The sequence below is a fragment of the Sphaeramia orbicularis genome, chromosome 1 (assembly GCF_902148855.1).
Source record: "Sphaeramia orbicularis chromosome 1, fSphaOr1.1, whole genome shotgun sequence".
Taxonomy (NCBI): domain Eukaryota; kingdom Metazoa; phylum Chordata; class Actinopteri; order Kurtiformes; family Apogonidae; genus Sphaeramia; species Sphaeramia orbicularis.
In genome coordinates this window covers 28642538-28662718 of record NC_043957.1, presented here as the reverse complement: position 1 = coordinate 28662718, position 20181 = coordinate 28642538, and the positions used below count along the sequence as shown (strand labels likewise).

The 20181-nt window shown below is 40.6% G+C and overlaps 1 protein-coding gene across 1 annotated transcript in view; it reads left to right on the top strand.

The window, feature by feature from the left end:
• Positions 1-372: 372 nt before the first annotated feature.
• The window catches only part of xylt1 (xylosyltransferase I), an 87691-nt gene continuing 67882 nt past the window's right edge, over positions 373-20181 (top strand). Inside the window, exon 1 of the mRNA XM_030141098.1 lies at positions 373-735. Coding sequence (XP_029996958.1) covers positions 445-735 — 291 coding nt within the window. The 5' untranslated portion in view covers positions 373-444. The remainder of the gene's footprint in view (positions 736-20181) is intronic.

The window sequence follows — 20181 nt, the reverse complement described above, 5'->3', positions numbered from 1 at the left end:
CCATCGGGCCGGATTGAACCTTTTGGTGGGCCGCTTTTGGCACGCGGGCCGTACGTTTGGGTGTCAAACAAAAAAAAAACAAAAAAACAAAAACAAAACATGTCTATAATATGTGCAGGACGTAGGCTGACAATCACAGCAGCCTTTTCACAGATGCTCGTTTGGACTCCATACAACAGATGCCGTAGCCTGGATGCGCGTCTGTCGCTGCGTCCTCGCCGCCTTCCTCCACACGGTGGCCCTGTGCCTCTCCTTGTCGACGCTCCTCCTCGCCTCGCGACCGTAAAGCTCCGACTCCCTCCTCCTCCTCCTCGTCCACCACCACCACCACCACCACCTCCTCCTCCTCCTCCTCCTCGTCCTCCCTCTACTTCCACTCCTTCTTCCCGTCGCGCTGCGCAGAGCCTCAGACGGTCCTCCAGCTCCGTGCAGCCCGGTGCGAAGATGGTTGGCGGCTTGTGCGCTCGCAGGTTGGCCCGTCGGTCTCGGTCCGCCCTGATCGCAGCCCTCACGGTGCTGCTGGTGCAGACCCTGATCGTGTGGAACTTCAGCAGCCTCGACTCCGGAGAAGAGAGGGAAAACGGAGGCTCCAACGTCCGGGAGAAGAGGGACCGGGTCGCGGGCAACAAAGCCGTTGGCAGCGACTATTTCCAACACGGGGTCCGGCGGCAGAAGCAGCAGCAGCAGCATCTTCCTCCGCCTGGGAGGGGGACCTCTCGCCACATACAGCAGCCGGTAAGACACAGCAGCTACCGATGTATTTCACCTAAAATCACCGCTGAAAGGCGACATTCTCGCCGGGATGAAGCCCGGAGGGGTTGTCAGGCAGATCCAAACATCCACAGTTTGCGCGTTTTGGAGACACGCACACATTTGGGCCTTAAATGAATGAGCGACTCGTGTTTGATTATGTTGTCACTTGTAAACGGAGGCAGGATCGAAGGGAAATGACAGAGGCTACACAGATGTATGAAAAGCCCCTGTAGAGCGATGCTGGGAGACGGGCATCCTTAGCTGAACGCCAGCCGAGGACAGGAGCCACAATGCGCTGTTAGAATGAACGCACTCCAGCCCAGACTCCAGCTGAAAATGCCAGAGCTGAGTATGAAATCTGAACTCAGCGTGTAGTTCACTCCGGGGCAGGATGATAGCATGGCAAGGCAAATCCTTTCATAAGGTAGTAGCCGTGGAAGTGCCTAAATATCACTGACTGTGGCTGCCTGTGCCTGTCACGGTCCATTTGGTGTTTTGACTCAAATACAGTAGCTGCATGGGTCAGCAGCACTGTCTGTTCAAGGCCAAATTGAAACATAACCCAATTTGCAAAGTTGCTTCTGATGAGCATACAAAGATTAGCGTCATCTGTTGTATGTTGAAACCCTAACAAACAAATTGGCAATGGCAACGCGATGCATAAGGTCAGGACAGATGTGAGTGTGGAGCCAGAGCTAACACACTCATTTAATGAACATCTTCTACACACTGTGCACTTGAGCCCATTCACTAGTAGAATTCATACCATGCCTTGTCTTTTACATTTAAAATAATGGGCTCCCAAAATCTAAATGTTTATTTGTAGACTCCACTGACTGCTCTTTCACCCCGAGGGCTACACTGAGCAGGTTTTGTATTTGAACAGGGCTTCTGCGCCGCATGTGATTAATTTTCACAACCTGATGTCTGGAATTAAATTCTCGAAAATTGAGCTTCTTGCTTGCATGGTCTCTCAAGCAGTTAGGTTGCCCTAAAGAAATTGGACGCAGTTGTTTCTGGCAAGCGCGCAGCATTTTCCCTTCATAAAGCTGCCAGCCATTCAAGTGAAGCCTATACTCCTCAGCGGCCACGCCACCAGGAGATAACCGTTGTCGGTGTAGTATGATACACTGTGGCCTCAGTGCACAGTCAGTCACTGGATCATCTGTCTCCTCCGCAGCTTTCACCATGAGTCACTTGCTTCATCTGGTAGGAATCTTGTCTTGTCCCACCTGCTGGCATCCTCATAGTTCAAAGTCATGCCAAGGGTGGGTTACATATGAGTGGATTTTCAAAAAAAAAAAATTATTTTTTTGACAGTTTGAGAGTACTCTAATGAAATATCACTATAATCCCCCTAATAGTCCAGTAGGAACAGATATGTCTCCAGTGTTCATCACTGAATTTACATCATGACACTAGTTCTGAATTGTTACAGGATTATTGTAATATTCATATAAGGATTGTCCATAACTAAGTTATACAGTTACATAACAAGCACTGAGGTTCCTTTTCATAGAGGATCTGTTGTGTCAGTACCTATTCATGCTGTGTCAACAATGATTTGTTCAAAAGTCTTTCACTATTAAAACACACAGTGGATCTGCGCCCATGACCTTTTGAGGAGAGCTTTCATCCCCATCGCCTCGAGGCACTTCACACAGACTGTATGCCAGTCCACCAGCCAGCTATCCTGCTGCCTGCCCGTCACATTGTTGACTTCGTCTCTCTCTTCCTCTGCAGTTCTGTGACTCCCAACATTGAACTGGTCACCCTCTGTCACATGCATAGCCTCCTCAACTAGTTAATAACCACATTTTCATTTCCCCCCTTGTGGGCAATGTGTGTGTGTGTGTGTGTGTGTGTGTGTGTGTGTGTGTGTGTGTGTGACTTGGCAAAGCAGAGTTGTCCACCCTAAGGGTGACACATCAGCGCCAACTGAAGCTATATGAGGCACCACGCCTAAGTGAGGGGAGAGCGGCACTTTGATCTGGAAAAGAATGAGCCAGAAGCTACAGTATGACAATAACAGAAAAATGCCTATGTGATAACTTGTGTTGGATGGAAACATTATGCATAGCTTCGGATCTGTCATCCCAGCAGGAAGGAGCTATAGTTGTCATTAGCACTTGTCTCCTGTTGTGTCTTTAGAGGAAAATGCTGCTGGAGAGAGTGTCGACATCTCCTTCTCTAATCAGCTTGTTGTTCCCATCTCAGACACCGTCATATGTATGGATATAATGTGTTGAAACGATGTCTGCTCCGTGAAGCAAATATTCCATTTTTCTACTCAGACTGTAACTACCTGTTGCAGAGTACCCATGAGAAATTCACACACTTATTAATTAGACTGTCTTGTTTTTCTGACATCAATTTATTACAGAAGGTAGCATCATAGTTATTATTAATAGGTGCTTATTAAGGCGGTCGTGGTGATGGATGTGAAAAACTATAAACGTGCCTGCGTTAAACCAATCTACCTTCCACAGGAGCAGGATGTTGAGCTTTACAAAGAGTCTAGCTTCAAGCTTCACATCTGGTCGTCAGCATTTTCTTTTCCGTCTGCCGCGGCAGTCATATACCGTAATGTTCTCAGCGGGTGTCCAGCTCACACATGTTGTAAAGAGTTTCCCTTTTAGTCATGGTAGTACGCGTAACATTACTTCTGATGTGCACTTTTTCCATCCCCACACATGACTTTTCCGAGCGGCTTTCCTCTAGCAAAGATGAGCATCGGACTCCATCGACACGTTTTCCCTCATTTCTTCTTGATTTTTGCACAGTGTGATGATAATGTACTAGCTACACGCAAAACCACAAATTACTATGAATTCTACTTCATTTCAGAAACATTATTTTCCTATAGTGGCACGCTTGGCATTGCTGCAGGAGAAATGAGCGCCAGCAGATGTTTCACTTGAATAGTTTACGGCTGGTAGTAGATGTAGTGTATAACACACAGAAACTGGAAAAGCAAAAAGCAGAAGGAAGTCTCTTATTCTCGTCTCATTTCAGCTCTGTGGGGGATCCCACATGTTACTGTATAAAAACTAGTATTATTGTTCTTTTGTAACTTTTACAAATGTTTCTTCTTCTCATATGGTGCTGGTTACTTTTGAGAAACACTGCACTCACAAGCTGTTTTTTTTTTTTTTTTAGAATTAAATGGGAATAAATGAGCCGCTCCCGTTAAAAACTAATACAAAAAAGATCATTAAGGGAACTGAAATCAATCGTGCCGGATATTCCTTCAGATTGTAATCATGTATCAGTGCACTCTACATATGTTTTGCATTTAGAAGCTTTTCTGAAATCTACTGTTGCTACCAGTCTGTTCTCTAACCGCCGAGCACAACCACGACGTGATTCATCCCATGGCATCCATGATCACAGCGCTGAGTCACACACACACCAACACTCATACAAACATCCAAAATTATGTATATAAGTAGATGCCGCTCCACAGAAACACACCCACTTACATGAATATATTTATAGCTCCACTCATGAAGTATGAGCACTTGCCACTAAATTACCTTTTTTCTACCTGTAGTTGTAGTGATATGCTATAAGCTATGAGGAGGATACATATTTGAATAAAAGAATAATACAAAGAATGATTTTTAAGAGCTGGTTATCTAGTTTTCATGTTCTTGAAAGCTTTATTTCCACTTTGTAAGAGAGCCTCTTTTCTCACCTATTTTTCAGGTGCTTTTTTTTTTTCCCTCTGTCACCTACCCTACTGTGTGTAGTTTGTTTCAGTGCTATTTCATGTGCCAGTCACTGTCAGAGTTGGTTTTTGTATCATACCAAAGCCATTTTAGCAGTGGTAATTGGCAGTTAAATTGGCACTCCCCCAAAAAGTAAATCGTCTTGGAGTGTTAGCTTTTCTCCTTTAAACAGACCTTTGAACATAAATAATTACAGTCCGGGGCCACCCAGAAGATGCACTGTGTGATTTACAATTTCAAACATCCGAATCATCACATCAATAAAGTGTTACTGTGTAAAGTCTGTAATGAGGGAAAAGTAAAGTGCAGCCTACCCATCAGTCCGTCCATCTGTCGCTGTGAATTCGCACACAAGTCTGGGAGAGAGGTTTGAACATACTCAGATCTGAAGGAAGAAGTATACATCTCAGACTTGAAAGAGATATCGAAAACCCGAGACACTTTGAAGTTGAAGTGTAATTTGTATACATGACAGCATCTCACTTCCAAACCTGCAATGGAAGAAAACATTTTATTATTATCATAATGCAGCTTACCGTAAAAAGCCTACAATGTTGTTTCATCGTGCTCATCTGACTCACATGCAAAATATCAATGTCAGTACGGAATCTGAAAATGTCAGAGTATGTATAGTTTGCAGACTGAAGGTTTTGGGTATCCATAGCAGCTCAAACATCACAACAAATCTTCTGTTGCTAGCCTAACAGGCACTTCCCTGCTAAATACTCCTTCTAGCACAGGTGCTGAATGTGTGTATGTAATCTTTTTACAGCGGTGTTTCTCTCTGTCGTCCTCTGTCTCTTTGCTGACTTTGTGTAAAAGAGGGACAGCCATTCAACTTTTCCACAGGTGTCAGGATGTTAGAAATACTATACATACACTCAGGGAAGAGAAAGCCACTCTGGCATGACTCACACAGGCCTGTCAATTATGTTGACTCTTGCTTGGTAGATGAGAGTCGAGCGACTTCCATTATCATATTATGTTTAATAGAGCAAATGGATAACAGCATCATCAAGTTAATAGCAAACAGGGTGCTGAGGGTTTAACAGCAACACAATATTTGTAATGTTAGTCATAAAATGACTGATGCGACAGATATTGGTGCTGAACATACAACAAGCAACTGCACAAGAACTTGTAATACATTTTCAAGAGACAATGAACATGAAGACAACGTCACTGATGTTCTCCAACAGGGTTGAACAAGGAAAAAAGTTATTTACTTCTTCACAGGCAACCGCATATTGCTTCTTCTCCACAGACATACAAACAAATGACAAATTTAAGGAAAAATTAAATCAAGAATGTTATTATGACCACCATGTTCTTGAACAGCTTCACTGAATCTTGTGGTGGGAGAGAAAACAAAAGAGCAAATGAGATAAAACACAGTTATTTTCTGACAGTTTTATGTCAATATTTGGAACATCAGACAGTTGGCAGATCATCTAGTTTAGAGAGAAATCATTTCAAGTTTTCAGACTCGTTTCTAGCCTCTGTATTTCTGCTTCTTATTGAGTCATTGTCAGAGGAAACAAGTATGAATTAAAGAAGTTCACTACTATTTGTGTTTGTTTGTTTTCTAACTAGGAGACCTATTTTAGGATTGTATTTGAGCCATAGTTAAACTGATGTAGCTCAAGTTGTGTGTCAGGCACATGTTAAATGTGTAGAAATGAAGTGTCTTACACATGTATTGGCCTTACATTCATTCATTCATTCATTCATTCATTCATTCATTCATTCATTCATCTTCTGAACAGATTTATCCTAGAGAGGGTTGCAGGGGTGTTGGAGCCTATCCCAGCTACATTTCTTTATTAAATCAAATATCTATATTGATTTTCTGGTGTGAAAGAAGATACAGTACATGTTCAACTAAAGACAAAATTTTTCAATGCAGAAAACAAACCTCAAACTCCCAACAACCAACAATAATAAACAAAAACAGAAAATCAAGGACCATTGATTTACTGCCTTTATAACACTACATGATACAATAAGTAATGAGCTGGGTGTGTTTGCATAAGAAGTCAGAGCATTTTTGAGTTGTGGAAGTAAGTCATAAAGGGGCCCATATCTTGTCAAGTTTTATATCAGAGAAGTGAATAGTGGATTTTTTCCAGACCAAAACAAGACATGAGGTCCTCCACCCATTGAGCATGAGTGGGTGGGAAAGCACCTTTCCATTTGGTTAAAACTGCACGTCCAACCAGCACAGATGAAAATGATGTGACATGGCACTGAGATGGTACTCTGTGAACAGCCTTAAACTGCAAAAGACAGTGGCTGGAACAAAATGATGTTGTATTAATTAATTTGAAAATGGTGTCCCAAGCACTCAGACAGTGACAGACAGTGAAACGTTTAAATCTTGGTCTGAAGCTTTCTTAATTTTGTCCAGAAAGACAGGTCTAATCTGGGTTATCCTGTCATAACTGATATTACCCATTTATGTGAGGGATCTAAACAAAGGAGATTGTCTGCAAAACTAGCATTGGGTGCCTCTGGAAAGGTGGATAACTGTGAACAGAGGAAGTGTCTAATTTGCAAGTATCCAGCTACATTTCTGACAAAGGCGGGGTACACCCTGGGCATGTCGCCAGTTCATTGCCTTACATTTCTTCTGCTATTACCCTGACCATTGCTGAGGTAGATGTTCAAATGTTCAAATGACATGGACAACAGTCAGGTTCATAAGTATTTGGACAGTGACACAAATGTCATTTTGCCTGTGTTCACCACCACAGTGGATCTGAAATGAAATAACCAAGATGTGATTGAAGTATGGATTTTAATTCAAGAGGTTTACAAACATATTGTATTAACCATTTAGGAATTAGAACCATTTTAAACAAGTTGCTAAATTTGTAGAGGCTAAAAAGTAACAGAATAAACTTACTTATGAATCGGATGATTTTTTTTATACTTGGGTGACCACCTGAAGCCAGGACCTCCTGATTACACCCAAACGCTGAGTTTCCTTCCTGGTGATGCTCTGCCAGGTCTAAACTAGATTCACCTTCAGTTGCAGCCTATTTGTCGGTCAGTTTAGTCTTCAGTATCTGAGAAGTTATGCTGTTGGGTTTAGATCAAGCAACTGCCACGGCCATTGAAGAACATCTCATTTATTTCCCTTTAAAACCTCTTGGGTTGCTTTTGGGTCATTATCCAAAACCAAATTTGTGTCACTGTCTGAATAGTTATGGTCCTGACTAGGGCTGCAGGATATTGGCAAAACTTGCGATATGGGTGTACAGCATTACGATAATGATAATATTGCAATATTTCTTGTTCGCCTAAAGAAATACCAATTTCATGTACAAAGAAAAATGTTCCTTAACAATGTTGAAATGCACTTATTGTTTGTATGCTGACTCAATAATTTATAATTTAAGACAAAATACTACTACAATCAGTTACACAGTTCTGTCCAAGAACCTGCTGATGTTGCTACCATAGACCTTCAGACACAAACATAGTCAAATATTTTGTCATTTTATTCACATATAGCAATGTGTAAACGTTATCATGATAACAATGTCTTTTTTTAATATATTGTGCAGCCCTAGTCCTGACTATATAAGTATAATTTACAAGGGGCTAAACAATATGCCAAAGGAACATCTGCCTCAGAGCTATAGTCATTGGAACAGAAAAGTTCCAAGAACTTTTTTGGGAAAACTACCGAATTTAAAGTATTAGCAACTCTACTACAGAGGGGAACTGCATTATTAAAAAAAATCCCTTGTATGCTTTTAATGATAATGGGGGGAATTCTTCCAAGATCCCCCATCCTTACTCATTCAGATCACTTTTCAATGCAGAGCCAGTCTCATTTGCTTTGACTCTGTTCATTTATCATGATTTTGTTTTTGCCACTAGTGTGTACTTAATGTCTGAAAGTCAAAAGACAGTTTTCTTAACAGCCCTTTAAAATGGCCTAAAGTAGCCAGACAAGTCACAGTCCTTTTGAAAGAATATGTACAGGGGGATGTCTGAAAGGAGCTTAAGAAACACTCAAATTATGATCCTTTCTTCTCAGTTTGACTGGGTGTATGCCTGCATATCTGACCACTTTGTGCACAGCGTGATGCTTTTGTATGCCTCATCTGTAAAAGATTGTAACTACTGCTCTTCTCTTTTCTGTCAGACTTATTCAAACAAACCTCACCATTACCACCAATTAGAGATGCCTCTCTCTATTTCAGCACAAATATACACACACACAGTTTTCCATCGGCTACCATCATAAGTCCAGCTCGGACCATTTCTACCGCGTCTCTTAGACACCAGCCCCCACACCCCCAACCTCCAAATCTTCCCCCTCATCCTCACATCATCCTCTGCCGCGGTTACAGATGGTTTCATTCCCCAACACATTAATAACGCATCATCCAGATGAATGAAGCTATATAATACCTAGCGTTGCCAATAATCCCATAGGTAAGAGGCTTAGCAGACAGCACTGAGAGAGAGACATAGACAGAGAGACATAGAGAGAAAGATGGAAAGACGAGGCTGGAGGGGGGGCTGAATTAGTGTGGTATCCATGTTGATATTTAGCACAGGCCTAAAACGCCACACTCACACTGGAACACACATGCACACAGGTTTGGACTAGACTATCACCATATGGAGGGGTTATTAGGGCAATCCCTCAACTCCCTTGCTGTTTACCAGTTCCAGGGTTATCTCTTTAAATAGATCCACTGTATTTTATAAAAAGAGATAAGCGTCTGCAAACACACTACTTGAATTACATAACTGGAAAGTTATCACTGCTTTGTTTTTCTAAAGGCTGTAAATTCATTGCAGCAAATTGAATCTTCTGAGGAATTTTCCACAGACTTTCTGTTACATGATAAGGTTTTATTTGTTTTGCATATGTTTTTCAATTCACTGACAAACAAAACGCAGGCTAAGACCAAGACTTAACCTCACCTGTAAGCATATGACCAGGTAAGAATTTGTAAGTTTTTGCCAATAGCATTAATCTCAGATCTCACTCTGGACCAAAAGGAATACTTTTACCTGTGAAAAATGCATTTAAAATCATGAGTTGTAAGTAAAATACCCGAAAGTTAAAGTTGAATAAAGCACTCACACTTTACTTTTTAAAGCAAGAAATTTAGTTTAACTTGACAGCTAATTTTGTATTTCTGTAGTGGAGATTTTCACGTAGAACCGGTGTCTATTTCATGTGTTGTTGTTAAAGTTTGATCCTTACGTGTGTGAATCTTTGAAATTGCAGCTAAAATATAAATTAATGACACTGGATAAGATGCAGACGTGGACATCACTACTCAGTCCATTCACAAAACTGATTCATTCAACAAGTTATTTACAGCACTTTCTGAATTTTAAAGCCAATGAAGATAGAGTTACTTTAAATTTTAGTAGTGAAATAAAAGATTCTCTTGTTAATCAAATACATATCCTTTTTTTCTGTCCAATCAGTTAACACTATCCCACAAGCTTAAGATAACAGTGAGGTAAACACAACTTACCAGTTCTTTGAACTTGAAGGGAAATTAGCATTCATCAGCACCATATATTTAACACTCAAAATTAATGAGTTCTTGGCTTGTAGCTTGTTTTTCTCTTATTTTCTGAACCTTTTAGACTTCGTGATGGTTGTTGGGGTGAAGGAAGAGTACACCCTTGACGTATCGTCACTACTTAGACAGTGTGACTATATTTTAACAAGCAAGAAATAGGATTCTGATGTGAATTGGTTAGTACCAAAGAGTCAGTTTAGAAAAATATGGTAGTGTATTAATCGCATTTTGATATAGTGATTCTGTGGTATCTTAGATCTTTGGGAGGGTCACATGACTGACTGAATCCTATCACCTGTGGTTGAATTCCATAGTGGTCAAATATTCTTTTTTTTCCCTTTGCAGCTTGTTTTACAGCAGACAGCACACTGTATATGTACCATCTTCATCGTATCCCCTGCAGCATTCCCCATGAATAGACTTCTGTAGGGGATCATTAGACAGCATGGAGTGTGTTTGGCTCTTAACCATAATGGTCACATCACACTGAAAAACACTTGACAGCCTTGTCATTGGGGAGGCAAACGGCAGATTGCCCACTTGTCTGAAAAGTACTGCAGTGCTGCCACAATGACATGCAACACACACTGATCCATATGTAAAACATAGATGCACATGAACATGTAATCACACCCACACAGTCTAATGCCACATGAGCATGAGCTACTGCCATGCTATCTCCTCCTCAACACACCATATACTAATCCCCGTTGTACTGTGTTATTCTAATAAGACAGGGGGGTTTGTGACAGAAAGAGAAAAGAGTACGTAGCAGTATGGTGAAGACACAGGGTGATGACACGACGGCTGGGTAGAGATAGGGCCGATCCGGCCTGTCAGGAAAAGCTTTTGTCCTTCCAGTCCCACAGAGCAAGAGGAAAGGAACTGACAGTGGCACTTTTCTTTCTTTCTTCCTCCACCTCCTCCTCCTCCTCCTGCTTTTTTTTTTTTTTTTACTACTGGAGCTGAATGCCAACGGCCCAGAAGACTTGTCTCTATCTGTGATTAAAAGAGAATAAGAAAGAGAGAGAAGAAAGAAAGAGAGATATAGACAGGCATAGAAAGAGAGACAGAGGGAAGCTTGAGGAAGAAATGTTGGGAGTGAAAAAACGAAAAGATAAATGTCTCATCCCTTCTACAAATCCGACATCGACTAAAATCCCAGCGTAATCCTTAGGGGAACCCGGTTTGGTTTGAAGGCGCGTTAGCGTAGCTCAGGCCTGCCTGGCAAAGACTGTGTGGTTGGAGACTCTTACTGGAAACTAACCTGAGTCCAAATGGTCTCTGTGCATACAAGGATCAGGTCTCTAATTTTCCCCTCTGTTGGTGAAGTTTAGGATTTAATGGTAAACTGATGCCAAGATGCTGATCAAGCCGGTTTCATTGAACACCTCTAAATAGAAGTCCTGATTTGGGATTAAAATGAATAGCACGGATGAGGTAATCTGGCCAATAATCCCGATTCACTTAAACAGACTGTGATTTCCAATGGCTTAATTTTTCACCCTGATGAATGCTTAGTTCTGTTCAACCTTTCTTTGTGTCATACACATCTGGATTACATCAAAATGGTAGATTTTTTTTTTCAACTGAAGAGGAGGGGGAGAGGGGGCTGCAATGTCGTGTAGCAGCTCTCAGCGGGTTTACCACATTGACTGACCCCTGTCACAGTAAACATATTATGCGATCGATGGTTGATTGATCTCAATATTTTTCGATGCAGCTTTAAAGCTACATGAGGGGAAAGTTGAGGTGGATGGTGGAAAATGTTGACATCCTATGAAAATGCTTATTGTGCATCAAGCAGATTATTATCATTACCCAAGCTTTTCTATATCTAAGGCTATTGGTGATAAAGTAGATGTTGGTGGTAAATAAAGACAGATGTGCATAGATACTCTAGTACTTGTTACACAACAGGCATTTGTTGTTGTAAATGTGAGAAATACCAGGTATCTCTGTCACAGAATTGTGCAGGTTTTTCCCACTCGGCTCATTGTAGTCATGGCAATTAAAACTCTAAAACTGACCTCACTCATGCTCACTCTGCCTCTGCCTTTTCCCCACAGCACACGGGAATCACATGATCGTGCATTATTGATCCACTTAACGACAGCAGTGTAATCGATCAAAATCAAATCAAAAAAAGTATTTCAAAGTGCACACAGCTCTAGCCTCAGATGTGTGAAAAGACCAAAAATGATTCTAAGCGGATGACCGATTACTAAAAGTACATCATTTAAAGAGCATTTGTATAGGAGAGGTTATCCAGTGGTGCCATAGTGTTAACTTTATGACTTCCAGCTATTTTATTACAGTGAAATATGTGTATACATCACTAATGCCCTGTCCACTAACACAGATGTTTTCTTCCTTGTTTTATTTTATTTATTTATTTAGTTAGTTAGTCAGTTAGTTAGTTAGTCCATGTTACAATGCAGTAGCGACTACAATCCCCTACAAATGCTCAGGCAAACCACTGTTTTTCTTGGACTTAAAACTGTGGACTTAACACCATGGATAATACTGGACGTAGCAGATGCTTTAATCCAGTGTTTTTCAACCTTGGGGTTGGGACCCCACGTGGGGTTGCCTGGAATTCTAATGGGGTCGCCTGAAATTTCTAGTAATTGATACAAAAACAAAAATAAATAAATAAAAAAACTAATAAAAAATATATGTTGAGTTGAGAGAGACAGTCACAGTACATAAAAGACATGAGAAATTCTGAAGCTGAAACTGAAGCACTGTGGTACTGTTTATCTTTCAAATATTCAATGTGGCCAGTTTACGATGCTGCAGCTCTTTCATAATTCATAGTTTGAGTTATTGTTTTTTCAGTATTAATTGTCAGCCTTGTAAATCCAAGATGGACTGACTGTACATATCCTGACCAAGGAAAATAAAATTCTGACTTTGTGCAGTAATCTACACCTGGCTTTTCTGCCTCTGTCCATAATAATATACATTATATAGATTAAATGTTGTTTAAAATTAACGTTTATTTGCAACATAGTATAGCATGATCAAAAACAAATTAAGTTCAGCAAAAAAAAAAAAAAAAAATCTTCCTTTTGAATATCTGGGGTCACCAGAAATTTGTGATGTTAAAATAGGGTCACAAGCCAAAAAAAGTTGGGAACCACTGGATTAATCTGTCATGAAGCTGAGCAGCAACAACAAATTTAGTTATAAACTGAGGTACCTTAAGTGTTGGTTTGGGTTGTTGAAGTGTATTCTTTATATTATGTTGATTTTGCCATCTTCCAAATGTATCTGTGCTGACCTGGATCTACTGCAGGTCATACTACTGATTATACATCTTGATTTGATGTTTCAGGTGCAGCTTTATAACACAAAGCAATAATACACATGTGCAAAATGGGATGTGAGGCCATTATTTTCCAATCTTCCATTTTCCCTGAACACACAGATACACACTTTTGTAAAACCTCTTCACTTTGGAAAGCGTTTTTAAAAATCTCTATTTATTTTAAGCAAAATACTGTTTATGTGTGGACAAGAGGCCCAAATGTAGAGAAAAATATCCTTTTGAAAAATATCCACATTAGTGTGGGTAGATCATAAATGTAATGTTCTGTATGTTAAAACTCCCATACGTCAGGACTAGAGCTGCACAATATATTGTTTGAGCATCGTCATCACAATATACGTGTGCACAATAGTCACATCGCAGATGTAGGAGACAAATGAAATTGATGTGTTCTCATCTAATTTTAACCTGGGTACCTGACACACACTGCACGCAGCAATCCACCAATCGCAATCATTTTTAATCAGTTTGCTAAAGCAGACCCCACCCCTGCACATGGAGTGAGTTGAAAAGTTGTTGAAAATCACAGAAAAATTAAGACTTGGTGCCAAAAAGAAAAGCAAGGTCAGTTAATTGGAATTATTTTGGCTACAAGAAGGATGATGTTGAAGCCCGCGTCCTGTGTTGACAGTGCCTTTCACCTGTCACCACAACGAGAGGAAACACAACTAATTTTTTCGACCATTTATGTCAGCACTGCACAGCTATTATATCCTCTTGAGTAGTTTTTCATATCGCAATATATATTACAGGATTAAAAAAAATCGCAATGTCAGTTTTTTTTTTCAATATCGTGCAGCCCTAGTCACGACTGTTATTGTTACGATGGACAGTTTTCTAGCAGCAGCGTATTGTTTGTTGGACTATGATTGTACCACAACGGTGTGTTTGAACTAGAAGGTCATAGTTACACTATTGTATGGGTGACATATTAAAGGACAAAAGTGTTTCAGTAGGTTCTGTACCACCATGCACCCCCAATACAGCCTCAATGCTCTTTATTTATTCTATAACTCTGCAAAGTGTACTACAGGGATGAACTTCATTCATTTTGATGATGTTGGTGATGGTGATGAAGACTGCAGTCCGACACATAGAGGCTCACTTGGATTCGAATCTGGACACCAAAACATGTCTCATTCATCAAACCCCTGCATGAGCTCTCACTGTCTAGGGATGTGTTCATTGCCATCCATCAGGGTTTTCCTTTAATTTGTCACCCATCTGTATTCCGCCCATTACCTACTGTACATGTAATACAGTAACCAGAGTTTTGTATGTAAGAAAAATCAAGGTCCGTATGGATTCACGGTCAAGGTCATCATGAATAATCTCTCATGGTGAGGTCAGTGGAGTCGTTCATCTGGGGCTGACTTTGCCTTCAGGCAGGAACCGATGTTGGAAGGTACACTGGAGACGACTGTGGAGTACTAGTTAAATGTTGGACACACACACCTGTGTATATCTACACAAATGCGCACATGAGCGTACACACTCCCACACACTGTTTAGCATCCCCCCAGTACTAAAGGCCTACACCTACAGAATGCATAAAATCATAAAATACTGTTCTTTCAGTATCACAGAAAACACTCACCCACACAATCTCTCTCATGAACACATACACACACTTTGTGCGTACACAAAGTCCTCTGTCTTACTCCTTTTTTTCTTGCTGCCTGATGCAGAACACACATGCACTTAGAGAATAACTAAAATTATAAAACACTTTTTGCACCACAAGAAGAACTGCTCCTCAGTATTCATGTTAAGTTACCAGGACAAACTGAAGTGCTCACACTCATTATTGAACAGGTGTTTTCTACATCCACAGCTCATTTAGATCCCACATGTCCTTCCTGCAGTGTCTTCACTCCCACTACCATCATGTGCAGAGCTTGCAATGCAGGAGGACGTGCATATCTTTACATCTACCCTCTTCTTGACTGCTTCTTCATCCTTTTTATGCCTGCACACTGCTACTCCTCTTCACCGCAGTCGGTCTCTCTTGTCTCCACTTTTTTGCCCATCTTGAGTGGTGGATGTCTCAGTGGCTTCACCGCTGAGTCGTTCACTGGTCCTCCAGACGCCGCAGGCCTCCCAAATCAGCTTCAATGAGGAGCCCTGCAGAGGCTGTCGCTGCCGGGGAGAAATTGCGCTGTAATTGAGCTGCATGATAATAATACGTTCTTCTCTCTGATTTCCTACCAGCGGTGAATCATCAACACCATCATCATCGTGCCATCACATCAGCAACGCTCCACAGCCGCTTCCACAACGCAACCGCCCGAGTTGACCTGCTCTTTCGCTCCGCTCTTTCTTTTTCTCTCTCTCCCGTCAATTACACTCGTTCCACTTATTTTATTCTCACTTCCTCCCTCTTACTTTTCTCTTGCTGCCTCTCTACCATTTGCTTCTCTCATCTGTCTCCAACGATCCTTCCCATTTCTCTTCTGTTCGGTTCCATTTCGTCGGTAGGCGTGCCTCGGAGGTATACAGAAATTACGATGTACGAAAAAGCCATTGTGTTTCCAAGGAGGGAGACAGACGAAGAGTAAAGATAATTAGAACGGGTGATTGTGTGAGCACAATGTCAAATGCCTCTTTTTATTTATTTATTATTTATTTTTCCTGTGTACTTAAAGCACTCATTCTCTTCTGGTGGGAAATGGATGCTTAATCCTTTTTGTGCAACAGCTTGAGATAATGCACAAGTTGTCTTTTGTCGTAAATTTCAATTCCAATGCTTTAAACATCTCACTAGCCCTCTTTTTTGTCACTCTTAGTAAGATTCTGTTACAAAATGCTCCCATGTCCATGCACATACACATAAAAGTTTATGAGGGCATAAAGGTTTCCCTTGATGGTCAGCCATTTTTTAAGGTGAAGGAGTGTGTGTTGTGAATGTTAAAGAAAGAATGAGAAAAACTGAAACTGCGGCCGAGTAATGTTGGAAAGTCAGATAAATTATGAGACAGAGGAAAGTGAAAAAGACTTTGTGGCATAAAAGGGAAAAAACTGAGCAAGAGGGTTAATCGAGTTGGAGACATACAGGCTTAGATGAAAAGAGGGAGAGAGGTTAAAGAGAAGGCTTGCCAAGGCGGGTTTTAGACTTTGTGTGTGCTTGTGCATGTGCAAGTGTGTGTGTGTGTGTTTGTGCAGGCTCATAGTAGGTGAGGAGTTTACATGGCTTTCAGTGCTTTAACCATCCTCATGAGAATTGCCTTTCCATAGAGCAGAACCATTAGGAAAATCATTGACTGCTCATTGGTGTCAGCACTCTATTTGTGTTTTGTGTGTCTTTGCGTGTGTGTAGGCTCAAACAGAGAACAATGCCACTCTGTTTTCTCTCTCTCCTCTCCTAATGTCCAGTCTTGCCTCCAGGATGGGGGGTAACAACTTCTTTTTTCTTTTTTTTTTTCCCTTCTTTGTCCTCAAGTTTCCCCTTAACTGCTCCAAGTGAAATCTGTTTTACTCCAGCGAGATTGGCCCACAACAATCTCTTTATGTAGCTCAGTTTATCTAGTGGTTAGATGAATACATCTTTTTCACAGAGGGCCAAGACAGGTCTCCAGGCACTCCTCCAGTAACTTCAGGTTTCATACATTCTTCATGGTTTCCTGAGGTTATCTCTGGATGAGGCACAGTTTCTTCTCTCGTGTCTTGACCGTGGAGCTGAAATGTGAGTACGCCAACCACATACCCATTCCCGTATATGCAAAGTAGTTGTAGCTGGTGAGGCTTTATATATGTATATATTTACATTTATATATAGATGTACTTTAGTGTGACTTTGTTGGTGCATTTATTCACATTTTCTTCCCACACACATGCATGTTTTTTCAGAAGCATGTATAGAGTTTGCAGACAATAATTGTTTTAACTGCTGAGAAAGAGATTTGGTCAAGGCAATTATGATTCAGCCAGGGCACGTCTGCTTGCTTAGCACTCAGTCTATTTGCCTAAAAGACACAAATGACTGCAATTTAACAGCAATAGAGGGAGACTGTAATGAGTTGGTAACTATTTGCCTGATGTGAGCGTGTTGCTCTAAGGTGTGGAGAATAATCAAAAGAATAGGACTATATTTTCACTGGATTATGTCCAGTGGCAGCAATGAAGATTAATGAGCATGTGGTTTATTAGCTTCTCATAATTATTTTTGCTACCTTTTCTCATCCTTACTTTTTCATTCTTTGCTTCCATAATAGAGTCGGATTATAGCTTATATATTACTTCAGGTGAAATTGGTAAAGATATAGAGGAGGGTTGTGCATAAATATATGTTGAATCGATTAGTCAAAACAGTAGGTATTGTGTGCATCTTTTTTAAGAGTTGATTAATTTTTGTTTGGGTTGTGTGTGGGAGGATGTTTTACATTGTTGCCAAATAATGTTGGAAATAATAACAGCACCTATGCCTGAGTGCTGTGTATGTTCAGCAAATGTTGTACTCATTGTTTGCTTTTATTGTATTTTATTTATTACAAATCAACTTAAATTGGCTTGATTATATGAGTTTAATAAGAAATAAAATGCCTATTTCTTATATAGAGACAGTATGTTGACTATCTTGTAGGCTGTGGGTGTTATTTTGATTTTTATTAGATTCTAGATTTACATAAAATACAGGCTAAAAGCTGGAGAAGAAATTCATTAGTGAGACATTTATATATTAACATGGGGTGGTATTTTCAATCTGTCAGGACAATGAAAAAATATAAAAATATGAAATATATATATATAAATATTTATATTTATATATATATATATATATATATATATATATATATATATATATATATATATATATATATATATTTTTTTTTTTTTTTTTTTTTTTCTTTCCAAAATGATGGACATTTCAGAGTTTACAAGTTATACTGCGTGCACCATGTTCCTGTCTGTGTTCTGAACAGCCTTTGGAGATTTCCAAAATTGAAAATCTACCTTTGAATGTGCTGATTTGCAGATCTATCCAGATTGAGTGAAAATCTCCAACCTCATTAGCATACTGCATTGACAGTGTATTACCGCCCAGCCCTGATTTTAAACTCAAATACATGATTTGGTAATTAGCAGTTTCACAAATGTCTCCTTGCAGCATCTTATTAAACCTGTGTCATATCTGCATCGTCTCAGTTACCGTCTTCTTTGAGGATAACAATTCTCTCAGGTTTCTAGTTGCCTGTGTGGTGCCAATCTGCAGGATTTGGCTTCTTCATCCTATTGCTGGCAATTGGAGATGAGAGTGACAACTGATAAATTTGATCCCCCATATTACTGGTGTCCCAAACCCAAAGATATGATCACTCCTATCGCTTCATAACCTGAGGTAAAACCACAGCTGTCATCCCAGAGACACAGACAGTTTATGTGTCTGTTTATTTTTTTGTCACTTAACACATTTTCTCATATATTTATGTGAAAGCTAGGGGTACAGAACTCAATAGTCAGCTCAGATTTCACAGGAGATCTTTTATTAAATCTTCTGCATTTCCTCCTACACAGTCAGTACAGTATGTACAATATTCATTTAGCTAGTGATGGTATGTGACTGCTCTTCTGAACTTGAAGTCTTTCTAGTGTCAAGTGATTGCTGTTTTTGTTAAACGATGTGTTACTTTGCTGTTGTCATCCCACGAAAAGCCACAGTATTTCCTGAATTATGGTGTGTTGAACGTCAGAGATGCCTTAGATCAAACTCTGTGCTTCCTGCTGTGCCTGTGCTCTCAGACGTGTGCACTGCATACTGTATCTGTATCCTGTGCAGAAATTATGTGTGCTGTGTTGATTAATGGATGAAGGGTTGTGAGTTTATGATTGCCAGTGGACGAGTGTGTTGACTTCAATGTGTGTGTATGTGTGCAGAAGTGGAATGAGCAGTTATGTGTGTGTGTTGAATTGAACATCTAAGGTCAGGGAAGGTGATAGTTCTCTGGTTCTCAGTGTATGTGTGTGTGTGTGTGTGTGTGTGTGCGCGTGCGTGCGTGCATGCGTGTGTGTTTGTGTGTGTGTGTGTGTTGTACTCCACATGGCATCTCAGCCTGCAGCGGACCCAATGATTCAGAGGACACAGGCTGCATGACGTGCACTGTCTTTGACCCTTCTCTACACCAGCTGTTAACATAACGCTGCAGCTGTGTGTTTGTTTATGTTCTTGTTTAGTTGTGATGAGGGGAGAGGGCCATGTAAATAGGACTAAATGTATGTTTGTCATACATTTGTAACAATTACTGGACACTCACAGTGAATGATGTGATGTTCATTTTTGTGTGTTGTCTTTTATATCGCTGCACAGCTATGTGTATTCAATGCCTGCCGGGTCACCCCCAGGCCTCCCGTGCTCTTGCCTGTGCCCTGCTTTGGCTCCCAGGGACCCCCAAGGATTTTTGCTGGGATATGCTGACAAAATGATGCTGCTGGACTGGCTAACTGCTCTTTCTGAGGCTGGCACTGGTCACAACGTACTGTGAATACTAAGTGATGGCTGTGAGCGCTTTCTCTGTGTCTTTGTTTTCCACAAAGACATACAAAAAACAATATGACATCATCGACCAATACCAGAATTTCAGCTGGGTCCAGCTTGAGAAAAAAGCCTCAAATCCAGCCTCAAATCTGGATCAAAAACCTAATCCTCATCTCCGAGGGATCCGATGAGAGTCGCTTCAGGGTCTGGCTATTGGCCATTGCTCCATTCCTCGTTGCCCTCTTTCTCTCTAACTCAGTCTATCCAATTCTGGACAGCTGTTTCACACTGAAAGGAAGGAAAAGTAGCTTTAATTTTGCCAATAATGCC